The sequence below is a fragment of the Populus alba genome, chromosome 14 (genome assembly GCF_005239225.2).
Source record: "Populus alba chromosome 14, ASM523922v2, whole genome shotgun sequence".
NCBI classification, from domain to species: Eukaryota; Viridiplantae; Streptophyta; class Magnoliopsida; order Malpighiales; family Salicaceae; genus Populus; species Populus alba.
Genome location: NC_133297.1, coordinates 5,041,220 through 5,054,553, shown reverse-complemented (window position 1 = coordinate 5,054,553; position 13,334 = coordinate 5,041,220). Strand labels below are relative to the sequence as shown.

Below are 13,334 nucleotides of genomic sequence, written 5' to 3'. Positions count from 1 at the left end.
ATTGGATTGCTACTCTATCCGTCGAAACTTCAAGTTTCTAAAATCTCACATTGGGATCCTGATTTTGATAATTTTATAATTTTCATAATGAAATAGTTGATCAGTTTATTTTAAATTTAAATAAATATTATAGTTATGAATTACATTATTAATTAATTTTTTTTTTACAGTTTACAACCATGACATCAAAAAGATACGCTATTTGATAAAACCTTTTGCTTCCGTATTATTTCATTATTTCTTTGGATTTCACATGCTAATTGCACAATTTATCTTGTGTGGATGGACTTCCTCGCTATATTAGAAAAGCCATTTTGTTTCCCGGACAGGAAAAATCATTTCTTTTTAATTTAATAGTAAGGAAAAATCATCCTGTTGAATTGACTAGACATGTAATTTACTATACTTTTTTTTACTTTTTACCAGCAACTAGAAAGTGACAATCCATCAAACGACCACAAATCCATTGGTTAATCACAGCTCCAACTACGGGATTTGGACCCCAAGAACTGATTTTTCTTTGTTTTTCTATTTGAGCCAAAAACAACAAGAAAAAGAAAGAAAGAAAACAGCCACACATATTTGACTATAACAAAAGATCATGACCGTTGAATTAGTCTCGATATTTTCAAAACCCCACAAATGCCTTCACTCATTGTCTCGTGCCCGTCAGATTTAGTTTCGAAATCCTGGCCAGCAGAACCTGTTTTCTCATAATTATTTAAATGACCCTATGTTCAGCTATCCGTCCTGTAACCACTCGGGAATGGCAGGGGTGTTATGGGTAATATGATAAATTACAAAAACTATCTGAGCTAGATCACCTTTTCCCTGTCCCATTGATCTCTGTAAAAGAAAATCATCAACAAAAGACGACGCAGAATGAGAAGCTCACGCGCTTTCATTCGAGTGTATAAACGTGCATGTAACCTACCATTAAAAAAAACTGAAATGATAAAAAAAGAAATAAGTATAAAATATTTAAACTAACTGTTAAAATATTTTCATGTTTAAAGTTTACTTTACCCTCCCTTTTTTGTTGCATCAATGTGTTCTCGGTGGTTTTTTTTTTTTTCATATATATATTTATAAATTCTTTGTTTGAATTTTAAACAGATTATTTATATTTATATTTATATTTAACTTCTGCATTTACTGGATATTTTACATGATTTAATATTTTTAAATGTATACATATATCACTGCATCCCGAATAAAATATTATTTTTGTTTTGATAGTAATTTTATTTAGTATTGAATTAAAAAGTGGAAGTGCATATTATATATATATATATATTAAAAATATAACAAATTGTCTATTTAAATGAACATATCATTAAGAATATAATGAATTTTCAATTAAAATGATAATAATATAAAGATCTCTAGCTCACTATTAACGTGATTGTTAGGAAAGTAAGATTATGAAAAAACTCTTCACTGTTTTTTTTTCTTTTCAAATTACCTTTCTTCTTTCACACGAGCCATGGAAGGGAGAGTGGAGTGACACTCAATTAAAGAAAACCCTACGAGAGAGATAACCACATCTACAGACAAAAGCCACATGAAAAATTACAAATTAAAAATTGAAAAAAAAAAAAAATATAGACTATAGAGAGAGGAAAGGAGGAGAGAGACAATAAGAAGAGAGAGGGGGGTTGAAGGGCACTTTACCACTTTTACATGCTGCGCGCATCTACAGCAGAAAATAGAAGGAAGACAGAGTACTGCAAAGCCACAACAAGAAGGCAAGAGAAGAAGCTGAGAGGGGGGAGAGAGAGAAACACAAAAAAACTGAACGAAGTTAACTAGCTTGGAAGAACCATGGAGATAAAAGATGGTACAAAAAACGAGGTAGCTAGCTAGATGAGTGCCCAAGAAGAAGAAGAAGAAGAAGAACTCTTTTACAAGCTTTCTGTGTGTTCTAAAATGGGATTTTTTGCTTTTCTTTTTGCCAGACCTCTCTTTGTGCATTTAACAACTTGTCTCCTCTGAAAAAAAATTGATTTTGATTCTGGAAGTTTTTTTTTGTCTCTTGTTGCAAGGTCCAACTTCTTGTTTTGTTATATACAAACTAATCCCATAAATATTTTGCCTTTCAGCTACTTGCTTCTGCAAAGCTTTAAACCCTGAAGGGGTAGTGGTGGGGGTGGTTTCTTGATTTTCGTGAAACTAAACTGGATATATTCGGGTTTCTTGAATTCTTAGTTTCTTGATTTTGTTAAATGAAGGCCATGCCCCTACCCTCTGAGGACTTTCAAGGGAAGGGGGTGTTAGATTTCTCTTCGTCTACTACTTCCTCTCCAGATTCACTGTATCAATACCACCACAAGTGGCAGAACAACAACAGCAAAGAAAGTTGTGGTTTTTTCGTGGGCGGTGCTGAGCCCACATCTGTGCTTGACACAATAAGCAGACGAAGCCCACCAACATCGTCCTCAACGCTGTCTTCTTCTCAAGGCGGAGGAGGTGGTGGCGGAGGAGCCTCCACCGACACCACCAACGACGTGGCAGCAGCTGGTGGAAGCATCCCTTGTGTAGATGAAGAATGTGGACAGCAACTTGGAATGGAGGATTGGGAGAGTGTGTTGCCAGGTTCTCCTAGTCAAGAGCAGTCAATTTTAAGGCTGATTATGGGTGACATTGAGGACCCATCCGGGGGACTTAACAAGCTGTTACAAGGTGGAAGTAGGTCTCTAGATATGGAGCATGCATCGGGGTTTGGTGCTGTAGATCAAGTTTTTGGCTTTGATATATCCAATATGAGTTCTGCTAGTGCCAACTTCGTTGCCAACAACAACAACATCGATCCTTCTTCAATCCATGGTATTTAGCCTGATTTCCCTCATGATAACCGCAATGTTACTAGAATTTCTAATATGGGTATTGAACCAAATCCTGTTTTGTTTAATTCAGAGATCAATCTTTTGCCAGGTTTGTTTACGCAACAACAGCAGCAGGCAGCATTTAATCAAGATGAGAAGCCGCAGATTTTTAATCCGGGGATGATGAGCAACCAGAACCAACATCAGTCTGTGCAAAATCCAGCCATGTTTTTGCCATTCTCATATTCACAATTAGAAGAGCATCATAATAACCAGCATTTCTTATCACCACCGCCGGCGAAAAGGCTTAATTCTGGGCTTGGATTCAATTATGTGCCAAAATTCTTTGATTCGAGGCCTCCAGAGTTGTTTCATCCACGACAACATCAACAACAGCAGCATAATCATCAGTTTCAAATGTTGCAGCAGCAGAGGCAGGGAGTGATCATGAATCCGAAAATTGCAAGCGATGAATTGGCAAACCAGCAACAGCTTCAACAGGCAATAATAAACCCGATATGTCAAGCAGCAGAGCTGATCGAAAAAGGGAATCCGGTACTGGCGCAAGGGATATTGGCGCGGCTCAATCACCAGCTCTCTCTTCCTATCGGTAAGCCTTACCAAAGGACTGCTTTTTACTTCAAGGATGCCTTGCAGTTACTTCTCCACACGAGCAGCAACAACCCAATTGATACTGCTTGTAACCTGATTTTCAAGATCGGTGCTTATAAATCTTTCTCCGAGATCTCACCAATCCTCCAGTTTGCGAATTTTACTTGCAACCAAGTCCTTCTCGAGGCTTGTGAGGGGTTCGAGAGAATTCATATTGTTGATTTTGATATTGGATATGGTGGACAATGGGCTTCTCTTATGCAAGAACTGGCTTTGAAGACTGGAGGTGCCCCTTCTCTTAAAATCACCGCTTTTGCTTCTCCTTCCTCGCATGATGAGCTCGAGCTTGGTTTCACTCAAGAAAATTTAAGAATCTTTGCAAGTGAAATCAACATGCCATTCGAGCTTGAAATTCTAAACCTTGAATCCTTGGGTTCTGGTTCTTGGCCACTGCCTCCGCGCACCTCGGAAAAGGAAGTAACTGCTGTGAATCTTCCAATTGGCTCCTTCTCAAATGACCCATCAACTCTTCCCCTGGCTCTTCGCTTTGTAAAGCAACTGTCACCCAAAGTTGTGGTCTCTTTGGACAGAGGCTGTGACCGAAGCGACCTCCCATTTGCGCACCATATCAACCATGCCATTCAATCTTATTCAACCCTGCTGGAATCACTGGATGCTGTGAATGTGAACTTGGATGCATTACAAAAGATTGAGAGGTTTTTGGTCCAACCAGGCATTGAGAAAACTGTTCTGGGTCGTCATCGTCGCCCTGATAGGACTCCTTCTTGGAGGAATCTCTTTTTGCAGTCTGGTTTCACTCCAGTGACTTTCAGTAACTTCACCGAGTCGCAAGCCGAGTATTTAGTACAACGCACTCCAGTTAAGGGTTTCCATGTTGAAACGAGACAGTCTTCTCTTGTTCTTTGCTGGCAACGGAAGGACCTGATATCGGCTTCTGCTTGGAGGTGTTAAGAAAAAAAAAAGCATTTTGGATATTGTTTCTATGGTGCGGAGCTCGTAATCGCCGGTTTAATTTCTGATCTTTTTTGAATCTTGTTGTCCCTGGTACTCATTCGCTTATTGTCTATGTGCTCTAGGTCTCCTATTATTTCCAATCAAGAACATGAACATTTGACTAACTGGATGGGTGTACAGTTGTTATTTTCTGTCACTTCAGTTATTGCTTATAGCTGGTTATGGTGCTTTTCTTGTTTTAAGTTGGTAATTGTTTGTTGCACACTTGACAAGAAGGCAAAACCCAAATGTGGAAGACATAATCAACCCTTTTCAAATCATTCTTTGCCAGATCTGCTGAGTAATTTTTTCCTTGATTGTCTCTCATGTTCACAGTAATCATATCCTTTGATGCCATGGTTCAAGAAAAGCATCAAGACAATGATTCTTAATCTCCACATCTCCTCTGCTTCAATCACGTAGCTTGCCCACATAGTACTTAGAATCTCTGGTTAATGCTATCAGAATCTGAATGCTACCCCTTTTGTATGCTTCAATCCCCACTCTGGATTAAAAATTTGACTGAGCCGGACATCTTTTTCCGTCCCGGTAATAATCTCACCCTTCTCTTATTTTTTGGTTTTGGGTTTTTCAGAGTATTTTTTTTAAAATAAATTTTTTTTATTTTTTTTTAAATTAATATATTTTTTGGTATTTTTTATATTGATGTTAAAAATAATTTTAAAAAAATAAAAAATATATTATTTTAATATATTTTCAAGGAAAAAGCATTTTAAAAACAAAATCCTACTTTAAATTTATCTGAAGAGCATAAGAGCATACGATTACAGTTTATCCCCACATCATAAGATTACAGTGTACTAGGTTAATGGATTTGCGCCATTGAAGGCCACAAGGATGGCAACAAATGGATGCTTGATACAACTTTATCGAAGAGTATTATTATATTATTCACCAGATGTCTGTTACGGGGGTGCAATCGATGCTTAATTTAGTAGCGAGGGCTATTTTTTTATCATGATATTTATGTATTCATCCTAGCACTTGTATTATTTTACACTGAATTTGCTATTGGTTTTTTATTGCCACCCCTCATGAAGTCACATGGGTCTCGTACCATTGGACCGTTGCGTGATTATTCTAAGTCCGTTTCTTTTTCATCATCTTCATTAGCATGAGTTATTAATACACTTTAGTTGAGCTCCAATCACCTTATTATATGATAAATTCCATGTTGCATTTGAAAAGGAGCGAGGGGTATGGTTCGGACCCATTATTAATATTACGTCTGAAAAAAAGATTGCTAGGAAAAGCGAAAATCGTCGGCTCTGTGGACTCCATGTTAACAACCCTGCAAATTAACAACCCATGATTGTTAATATTATTGTGCTAAGTAGGGATGATTAAAAGTAGTGTTCTTAATTGCGGTCCAATGTTGGAGAAAAAGCGGTGGTCCAATTGGGAAAGCATTGCTACCATTTCACCATGGCCAGAGGGCACCCCATTATCTATAAAGGTAGGGGCTAGCTAGAAGAAATTGACACAATTGCAGACATGCAGCAGACAACCGTGGTATAACCGTGTTTTTATAATTTTTAATTAATTATTTTAGTGTTTTTAAACTGTTTTGATATATGAATATTAAAAATAAAAATATTATTTTAATGTATTTTTTTAAAAAATATATTTTTGTAAAGTAATTTTCACAGTATTTCCAAACAAGCCTGCATAGTGTTTTTTTTTATAATTTTATTTTGTTGATATTAAAAAAATAAAAAAATTATTTTAATATATTTTTAAATAAAAATTTCTTTAAAAAACATAAAGAGTACATCCATGCAGGTTGTCTTTATTAATTATTAAAATGATCGTGTCTGCTGTTTATCCATGTTATTAGCTGTTATGTGTGGCATGATAACTACACAATTACTCTGGACAGAAGGCAATTCCTTTAAACAAAAACATAAATAATACTATATAATTTGCAGAGCAATAAAATATCAAATGTCAATTCTTTTTTTTTTTAATCAAATGCCATAAAGTATACGTATCTCGTTTCATCCAACCTTACAGGTCAAGGGAGATTATAATTTTTGTTATCTTATAAATTAAAATAAGTAAATAGAGAATTCAAATGTATAGTTAAATCCCAAAAATATTAGTATACTTGCCTTCAAGACTAAACTGAGCCAAATGAATGGCTTTAGATAAATTTATTCCTTGCGTAGCAATGGCTGCCAAGTTACCTTACCTTCCATGCAGGGTGCCACTAGCAAAATAGGGCTTGCGTTTAGCCAGCGTCACCGCCCCATAAACAAAAGGGCTTTTCCCTTTTCAATCATCGAGTGATCGATTGCGTGTAGCCATAAATTAGCCAGCAGTTTTACAGCTTCCAAGCTGGCTCTCTCCAGGACTCTCCGTCTCCAACATTAGTGTTGTTGCTAGCTGACAATTCTTCCATTTCAAAGAACTTCGAAGGTTTTTTTTTTTTTCTCCAAAAAGTATTTGAAATTGTTGGAATGGTCAACGGGGTGTCTCCAACAAGTTGTGCTGACATGGAAAACTTAAGAAAGGAAAAACCTTTTTTTTTTTTTTTTTTTTTTTTTTTTTTAATAATTAATCCACATACTCTCACTTTCAATTTTTTTTAACTTTCTGGTAGTTTCATATATTTAAAATCAATCTTTTTTTTTTTTTTTTAAATCGTGGCTCTCTCTATCTTACATGTAAAATTATGGAATAACTTAAATGTCCTTGAAATCAATAATCTTCGACCTGGTTGATTATTTATTCACTATAGTTATTTTTAAATATTTAAAATAAAATAAATAGATTTAATATTTAATTTTAATTATCTATTCAAAAAATTTAATTTTATCTTCTTTTTTTTGTAAAATCCAGTAGCCTAGATACTCTTTCTTGTTCATCTTAAAAAAAACCCAGTAGCCTCAAAATCTCTTCTTTGTTTTTTTTAAATTTAAAATCAATCTTTCTACATGTAGAGCTAAAATTATGATATTGAATTTATTTTTAAAATATATTAAAAAGTCTACAGAAATCTAATTCTCAAACATTTAATTCAAGTATATTAAAAAAATAAAAACTAATTCAAATTTTCTAAAAAATAAGAATAAAATTAAGAGCACAGGAATCTAATTCTCAAACATTTAAGTTTTTAGCAATTTAACTTCTCTATTTTTTTTAAAAAAATCACCATAGTCCAGTGAGTGTACCGAACATGGATCCAACGACTGTGACCTATTGTCTCATGCGTCGCCACTGCTAGGGGACAGTGACACTGAAAGATGACAAGTGGGATAGATACATATCCTTCCCTCTTTCATCAAGCAAATTGGGACCCAGAAAAGAAGAATGAAGGGTCATAATCCCACGTCGGGCCACGTGTACGGTCAAGAGTACCTATACTTTGATCACTAAAATCCAAAATCTACGGATCAAAAAAATGGGAACAGATTGTGGCTCCCACATCTGCCTGTCCACCATGTTAAAATGAGGACGGATACATTTACATTTACCGTCTGATTAGATATATCACACCTACATGGTGAAAAGTCATATGATCAAGTGATCTGACCCCACGTGCTGCTTTAAGATAACTTATATGAGGGATTTTTCAAAAAAGTGATTTATATGATTATTTTCTAAATATAAATTTTGAATTATAACTCCCCGGGAAGTTTCATGATGCTATATGAATAATAATTAGTGATATATTACTAGTTATTTTTTAGATTTACATTTTAAAAAATACGAATAGAATTGAGAAATTCTAAATAAAAAAAGAGTCTTCCTATTAATTATTTCTTAATCACCATGAAGTTTTCCTAACTTCTCAACCAAAATTAATTAAAAGTCTCTTGTGAAGAAATTATGAGTGTTTAATACTTGGGTCCAAAGCCAAAGATTTCATTGTATGATACAACGATTCCTCTAAGATTTTCATAGAATATATAAATAATATCGAACTTAATTATTCGAAGATCAATTATTAACTATTCTCATATTGCACTCTCTTCTCTAGTATGAAAATAGATTTTGATGATCAGGGCAAACTATATTTTTTCCCCTTATAAATTCACCAATGTTCCAACTTTATCTTTTATAATTTGAAAATCTTCAAGTTTACTCCTTTGTATTTTTTTTTAAAATCAAATCTACCCTTCACTGCTAAATAGCTAAGAATAAAACCAATTTTTTATATTGTTATTTTACTCACTTTTCTAACATTTTTTTCTTTAAAGTCCAAATATATGATATAATATTTACAAACGTTTAGAAAGCTAAAATGACTCAAAAACCTAATTCAGAAAGTAGGTTATTTAATCATTAGAGGTAACATTAAAACTTTTTGAAAAATAGAAGGGTAAAACCGAAAAACATTAAATTATATTTCTATATGTTTTTTTTTGGGTTGTTTTCTATAGAAGGGTAGAATATTATTGAATTAATCTATAGAGGTAAGATTAAACCCATTCATTGACGATATATATGAGAAGGGAAGTATGAAATGCACAGTATCTAATATTAATTTCTCTTAATTCTATCCATATTTTGATTGGTGGTAGCTATGACCACCAAATTTGTTTCGAGAAAATGTTTGATGAGGTGAATCTAGCCATTGAAAACGAAGAATTAATAGAATAGCTGATTTGCAAATAGACACGATCTTTTATATATTTCATTGGCTATATAATCAAGGATTATGAGAGGTGGAGGGGGGTCCAAATTGAAAATTACTCAATTAATTTTAAGTGATAATAATAGACATAATCCAGGTATGTTTAAGTCTATAATGATGTTTATTTTACCCTTTAGAATTGGAAGGCAAGTCCTTCAGGAAAGGATAATGGCCCTGACAACTTGATTTTCTTTCTCTCGTCCTCTTCATACCCCTCCATATGAACAAGATTGAGTTGGTTTTCTCTATGTTTCTGTGGCATACTATTTCCTACAAAATTCAAGTTTGTGGGGTTCCCTTTGTTTCTTCCTTGTTCCTTCATGTCTTTGCTCTTGTTTGAGCTAAACTAGGTCGTGTTTTCTTGCAGTGTTCTCTTTTCAGATATTCTAATTTCTGTACGTGGAAGAATTTAAAGGAGTGGCAATTTGGTGCATGTGATGATTTTTCTTTTGGCTCTTCTTCTTCTTCATCAAATCTTCTCGGTCCCCATTTCAATTTATTTGTACTGGCTTATCCAAATTCCAAACAAGCATCGAAGAAGGAAAGAACAGCAATCATTTTTTCTCATTCTGTTTAGATTATTTTATTTTGAGTGAGATTGTTTTTATAATATAATATCATAGTTTTATTAATCTAAACTAGTGTTTGATATTATAATAATGATTTTTTTAAAAAAATATAATGTTTCTTTTATATTTTACCGAACGGTATTTAAACTGTGTTTTTAAATACTATTTAAATATTTAAATGGAGATAATTATTTGATGTATATGCCTTCAACTCACAACTTAATTATTTATATTAATAATTTTTAATTCTTTACCAACACGCGAGTACATGTGTGTGTGATATCATAATTATTATCCAGGAGGATAACCGGACAAGTTTCAGAAAAACGTTGAACAACTGTTCATGGCCGTCCAGCAACATGGGGAATAATTATCCTGATATATGCAAGCAGGCTTTTCAAAAACAGCAATGTAGATTGTAGAGTCATTATCAGCTTAAGGAATTTTTACTAAATGCAGCATTTGATTCGTATACAAGCATAACTTGACCATCGATCTCTGTCCAATGAACAATAATGAAGTTCAAGTAGAAGCAAAAAACAAATAATAAATTAAAATAAGAATATAGTAACTAACATGAAGAATCAAGGGTTAGATAAAAAAGAAGAAGACATACATTGAATTTGCTTCTTATGTTTGGGTTAATTTCTTCTTATGCAAGTCTTTACATACAGTAGGTGACGTCCCAATTCTCAATGTTTGACAATATATTATCAAATTAAATTTCAATTCATATTTCTACAAACCAACTTCGTATCTAATTTTTCTAGCCACTTTGAAGCTCGGTCCTAGACACCTCCAATCGAGCCGGGAGGCCAAGATTTATCAAATGGAGGTTACAACGACCTCAATAGATGTCGAAAACTGGCTTTTCAGCTAGCTTTTATCTCCTTGTTCGTTTTTCTGACAGGGAACCTCTCGCTCCAACCAGAGATATGTTGATACACCGGCTAATTCATGTAAAAGAATCAAAAGTGGCTGTGCTAAAAAGAAAGACGAAGGAGAAAATTCAACTAAAATAACATCGTGCTTTTGTGGGAGGGTTACTGTTAAAAAATGAACAGTAAAGGGGAGAATTTACTGCGGGTTGGAATGGTAGCTTCAAACCAAAGAACATGAGCAAATGTGGTAAAAAAAGAGGCTTTTCCCTATCCTATCATTCTCTTACAAGACCGAATTCAAAACCCCCTTGCATGGACCTCCGAAGCAATGTTGCCTCGGGTCACTTCAAGAGCTGAAAAGCAGATTCGGAGGGGAGGAGAGAGAGAGAGAGCACCATGCAAATGCGAGCATCTTTCAGATGTGGAAGCCTAAAAAAGCACAAGGCTTTTCTGAAGCTGCAAATAAAAAGGATGGAAAAGTATAATGATACACAACTTTCCATTAAGAAATTGAGGGAAGCACTTTTGTCTTCAAGAAGCCTCCTAGGAGTTAGGGATTTTATCAGCTAATAAATAAACTAATTGAAGGGCAAAAGGTGCCTCTTACAATGTCCCTAGCTAGTTCCCTTTTAATATTGTTGTTGGATGAGAATCATTCGATTTTATCTTTTAAAACAAGAGAACCACTAACCCCATGTATAACCATTCGCTTCCTTTTCCCAAAAATTCAAAAAAAAAATAATATATTTTTTCATAATTTAAAAAAAAAGTATTTAATTTTAAGTATTCAATTGGGACTGAAAATACAACAAATTTGTTTTCCAATAATAATTGAACACGCATCCACCTCTTTGAAAAGGTCCAAGGTTCGAACCTCTCCTTCTTTTTACTATTTTTTATGATAGAAATGTCATGGTTTATTAATTATTTGACTATAAATAATACACATATTTTACTGTGTAACGCGATTTTTTTAGTTTTTTTATTTAACATTCTACTTTATCATAGATATTTATATGATGTATTCATTTTATCATAAATATTTAATATTCTACTTTATTATAAATATTTAGCATCGCAATACGCATTATGAACAACAAGTGGGATTGTAAGGTCACCGTACTGTAGAATTAGCCGAATAAAAATATGCTATATATATATAGGCAGCTTTGTCATCTCCAAGAACTGTTTGGTCGGTCATTAACTAAACCCTAATTGGTCATCCATTTCTGGTTCATCTAAAACCAAGTTATTCTACTGGATAACCAATGGGATCCCCACCATACTTAGATTTTAGAAACTTATAGCCAATTATTTCTTCATTTTTTTTATCAAAAAATAAGTTTCCTATATATTTTTCTCTTTCTACCTAGCTAATTAACATTGTCCACTGCTTTTCTAAAACCCTTTTAAATCGATGGGTTCGAATCCAAGTCTTTTTAAGAGTATATTGTCAGAAGTATTGCTTTCAATCAAAAACCGAAAGAACTTGATTTCTTTGTTGAAAGACAAGTCATAATTAATTAGATATTTACCCTTTAAAATATGGTGCGATTTGATATATAGGTGCTTCTATAGATATTTACTCATGCCATTGCGTGTTGAGACTCTAAAATTAAAGAACGAATATTTTCTACATTCGACGCGTTTTCTCTAGAATCGAAGTGCAGTATTTATAATTTCTAATTCTATTACTTTTTTTTATACAACAGTGTTACTCGGATTTATGCTATCTGTATCATATCCTTTTGGCACCCATAGTTTTTACCTTTGAAATTGTGTTTTAAATATCTTTTTGGTTTAAAAAATATTAAATTAATATTTTTTAATTATTTTAATATACTAATGTTAAAATTTTTAAAAAAAATCAAAAATATTTTAAAAAAACAACCTGCACTATAATTAATACCAAACTCACTCCATATCTAGATGGAGAACTCTATCTCTCTCTTTCTGTTTTTTTTTTTTTTTTTAATGATAACGTCTCTTTGTATATTGTAATTGTACAAGTACTAGATTAAAAAATAAAAAACAGATTCTTCCATCTTGCATTTCAAACGTTCATGTTGCACTGATGATGAATGATGGCGGAATGCATGATATTCTAGCTTTAATAATTTCACAATGGAATTCCTCGTCATATATTGTGTGTGTGACTGGGCACAATAGTTGAAGCCTTTATTTAATATTTATACAGGATAGTTTTTTTTTTTTCAAGGCCACGATATTTCCCATAGTCATTAATTCACACTCAAACCAGTAAATCATTCACACTCATATATACCAGTATATTTACTGAGAAATTCTCTTATCACATCCTCTCATAATCTCATTGAATTCGAAATTCATAGTGCGTTAATAGTAAAAAGAAAGATCAAAACACAATGTATAAGGCGAAACGCCAAAAACATTTGTATGGGAGAGAGGTAATGAAAAGAAAAGCAAGATGAGATATGGTGTGCGGGTGCAACAAAAATTCATGCAATCTTTTCCTTGTCTAATTTGATCTCTTTCTACGCATACTTTTATAGATGCTTGCCAACCATATCTTCCCAAACTCTTCTTTAAGTTTCCTTCATTGTTTTTATTATTTTCGCTCTTCCTATCCTTTTCCTCCTTCAATTTCTTTATGCAGCTTAGAAACAACGCATTCTTTGAATCCCACATATTTTGTTGTCACGACTTTTTTCTCTCCAAAAACGCAAAAGTAAGCACTCATGCTTTCCTTTTTTTGGGTAAATAAGCACCCATGCTTGTCAAGAGCCACTTCGGT

General features: G+C 33.5%; 1 protein-coding gene across 3 annotated transcripts; it reads left to right on the top strand.

Annotated features, from left to right (window-relative positions):
• The first annotated feature begins 1,581 nt into the window (after nucleotides 1-1,581).
• On the top strand, nucleotides 1,582-4,622 carry LOC118041351 (scarecrow-like protein 6). Of its 3 annotated transcripts, XM_035048642.2 has the most exons (3): nucleotides 1,582-1,854; nucleotides 2,103-2,826; nucleotides 2,917-4,622. In XM_035048642.2, the coding sequence occupies exons 2-3, from the start codon at nucleotides 2,226-2,228 to the stop codon at nucleotides 4,407-4,409; spliced, it is 2,094 nt and encodes a 697-aa protein (XP_034904533.1). In that variant the 5' UTR covers nucleotides 1,582-1,854; nucleotides 2,103-2,225; the 3' UTR covers nucleotides 4,410-4,622. The 3 variants fall into 3 exon arrangements, with proteins under 3 accessions (XP_034904533.1, XP_034904532.1, XP_073260617.1); XM_035048641.2 differs by having other exon boundaries at nucleotides 1,582-2,826; XM_073404516.1 differs by having other exon boundaries at nucleotides 1,584-2,826; nucleotides 2,935-4,622.
• The last annotated feature ends 8,712 nt before the right edge of the window (nucleotides 4,623-13,334 follow it).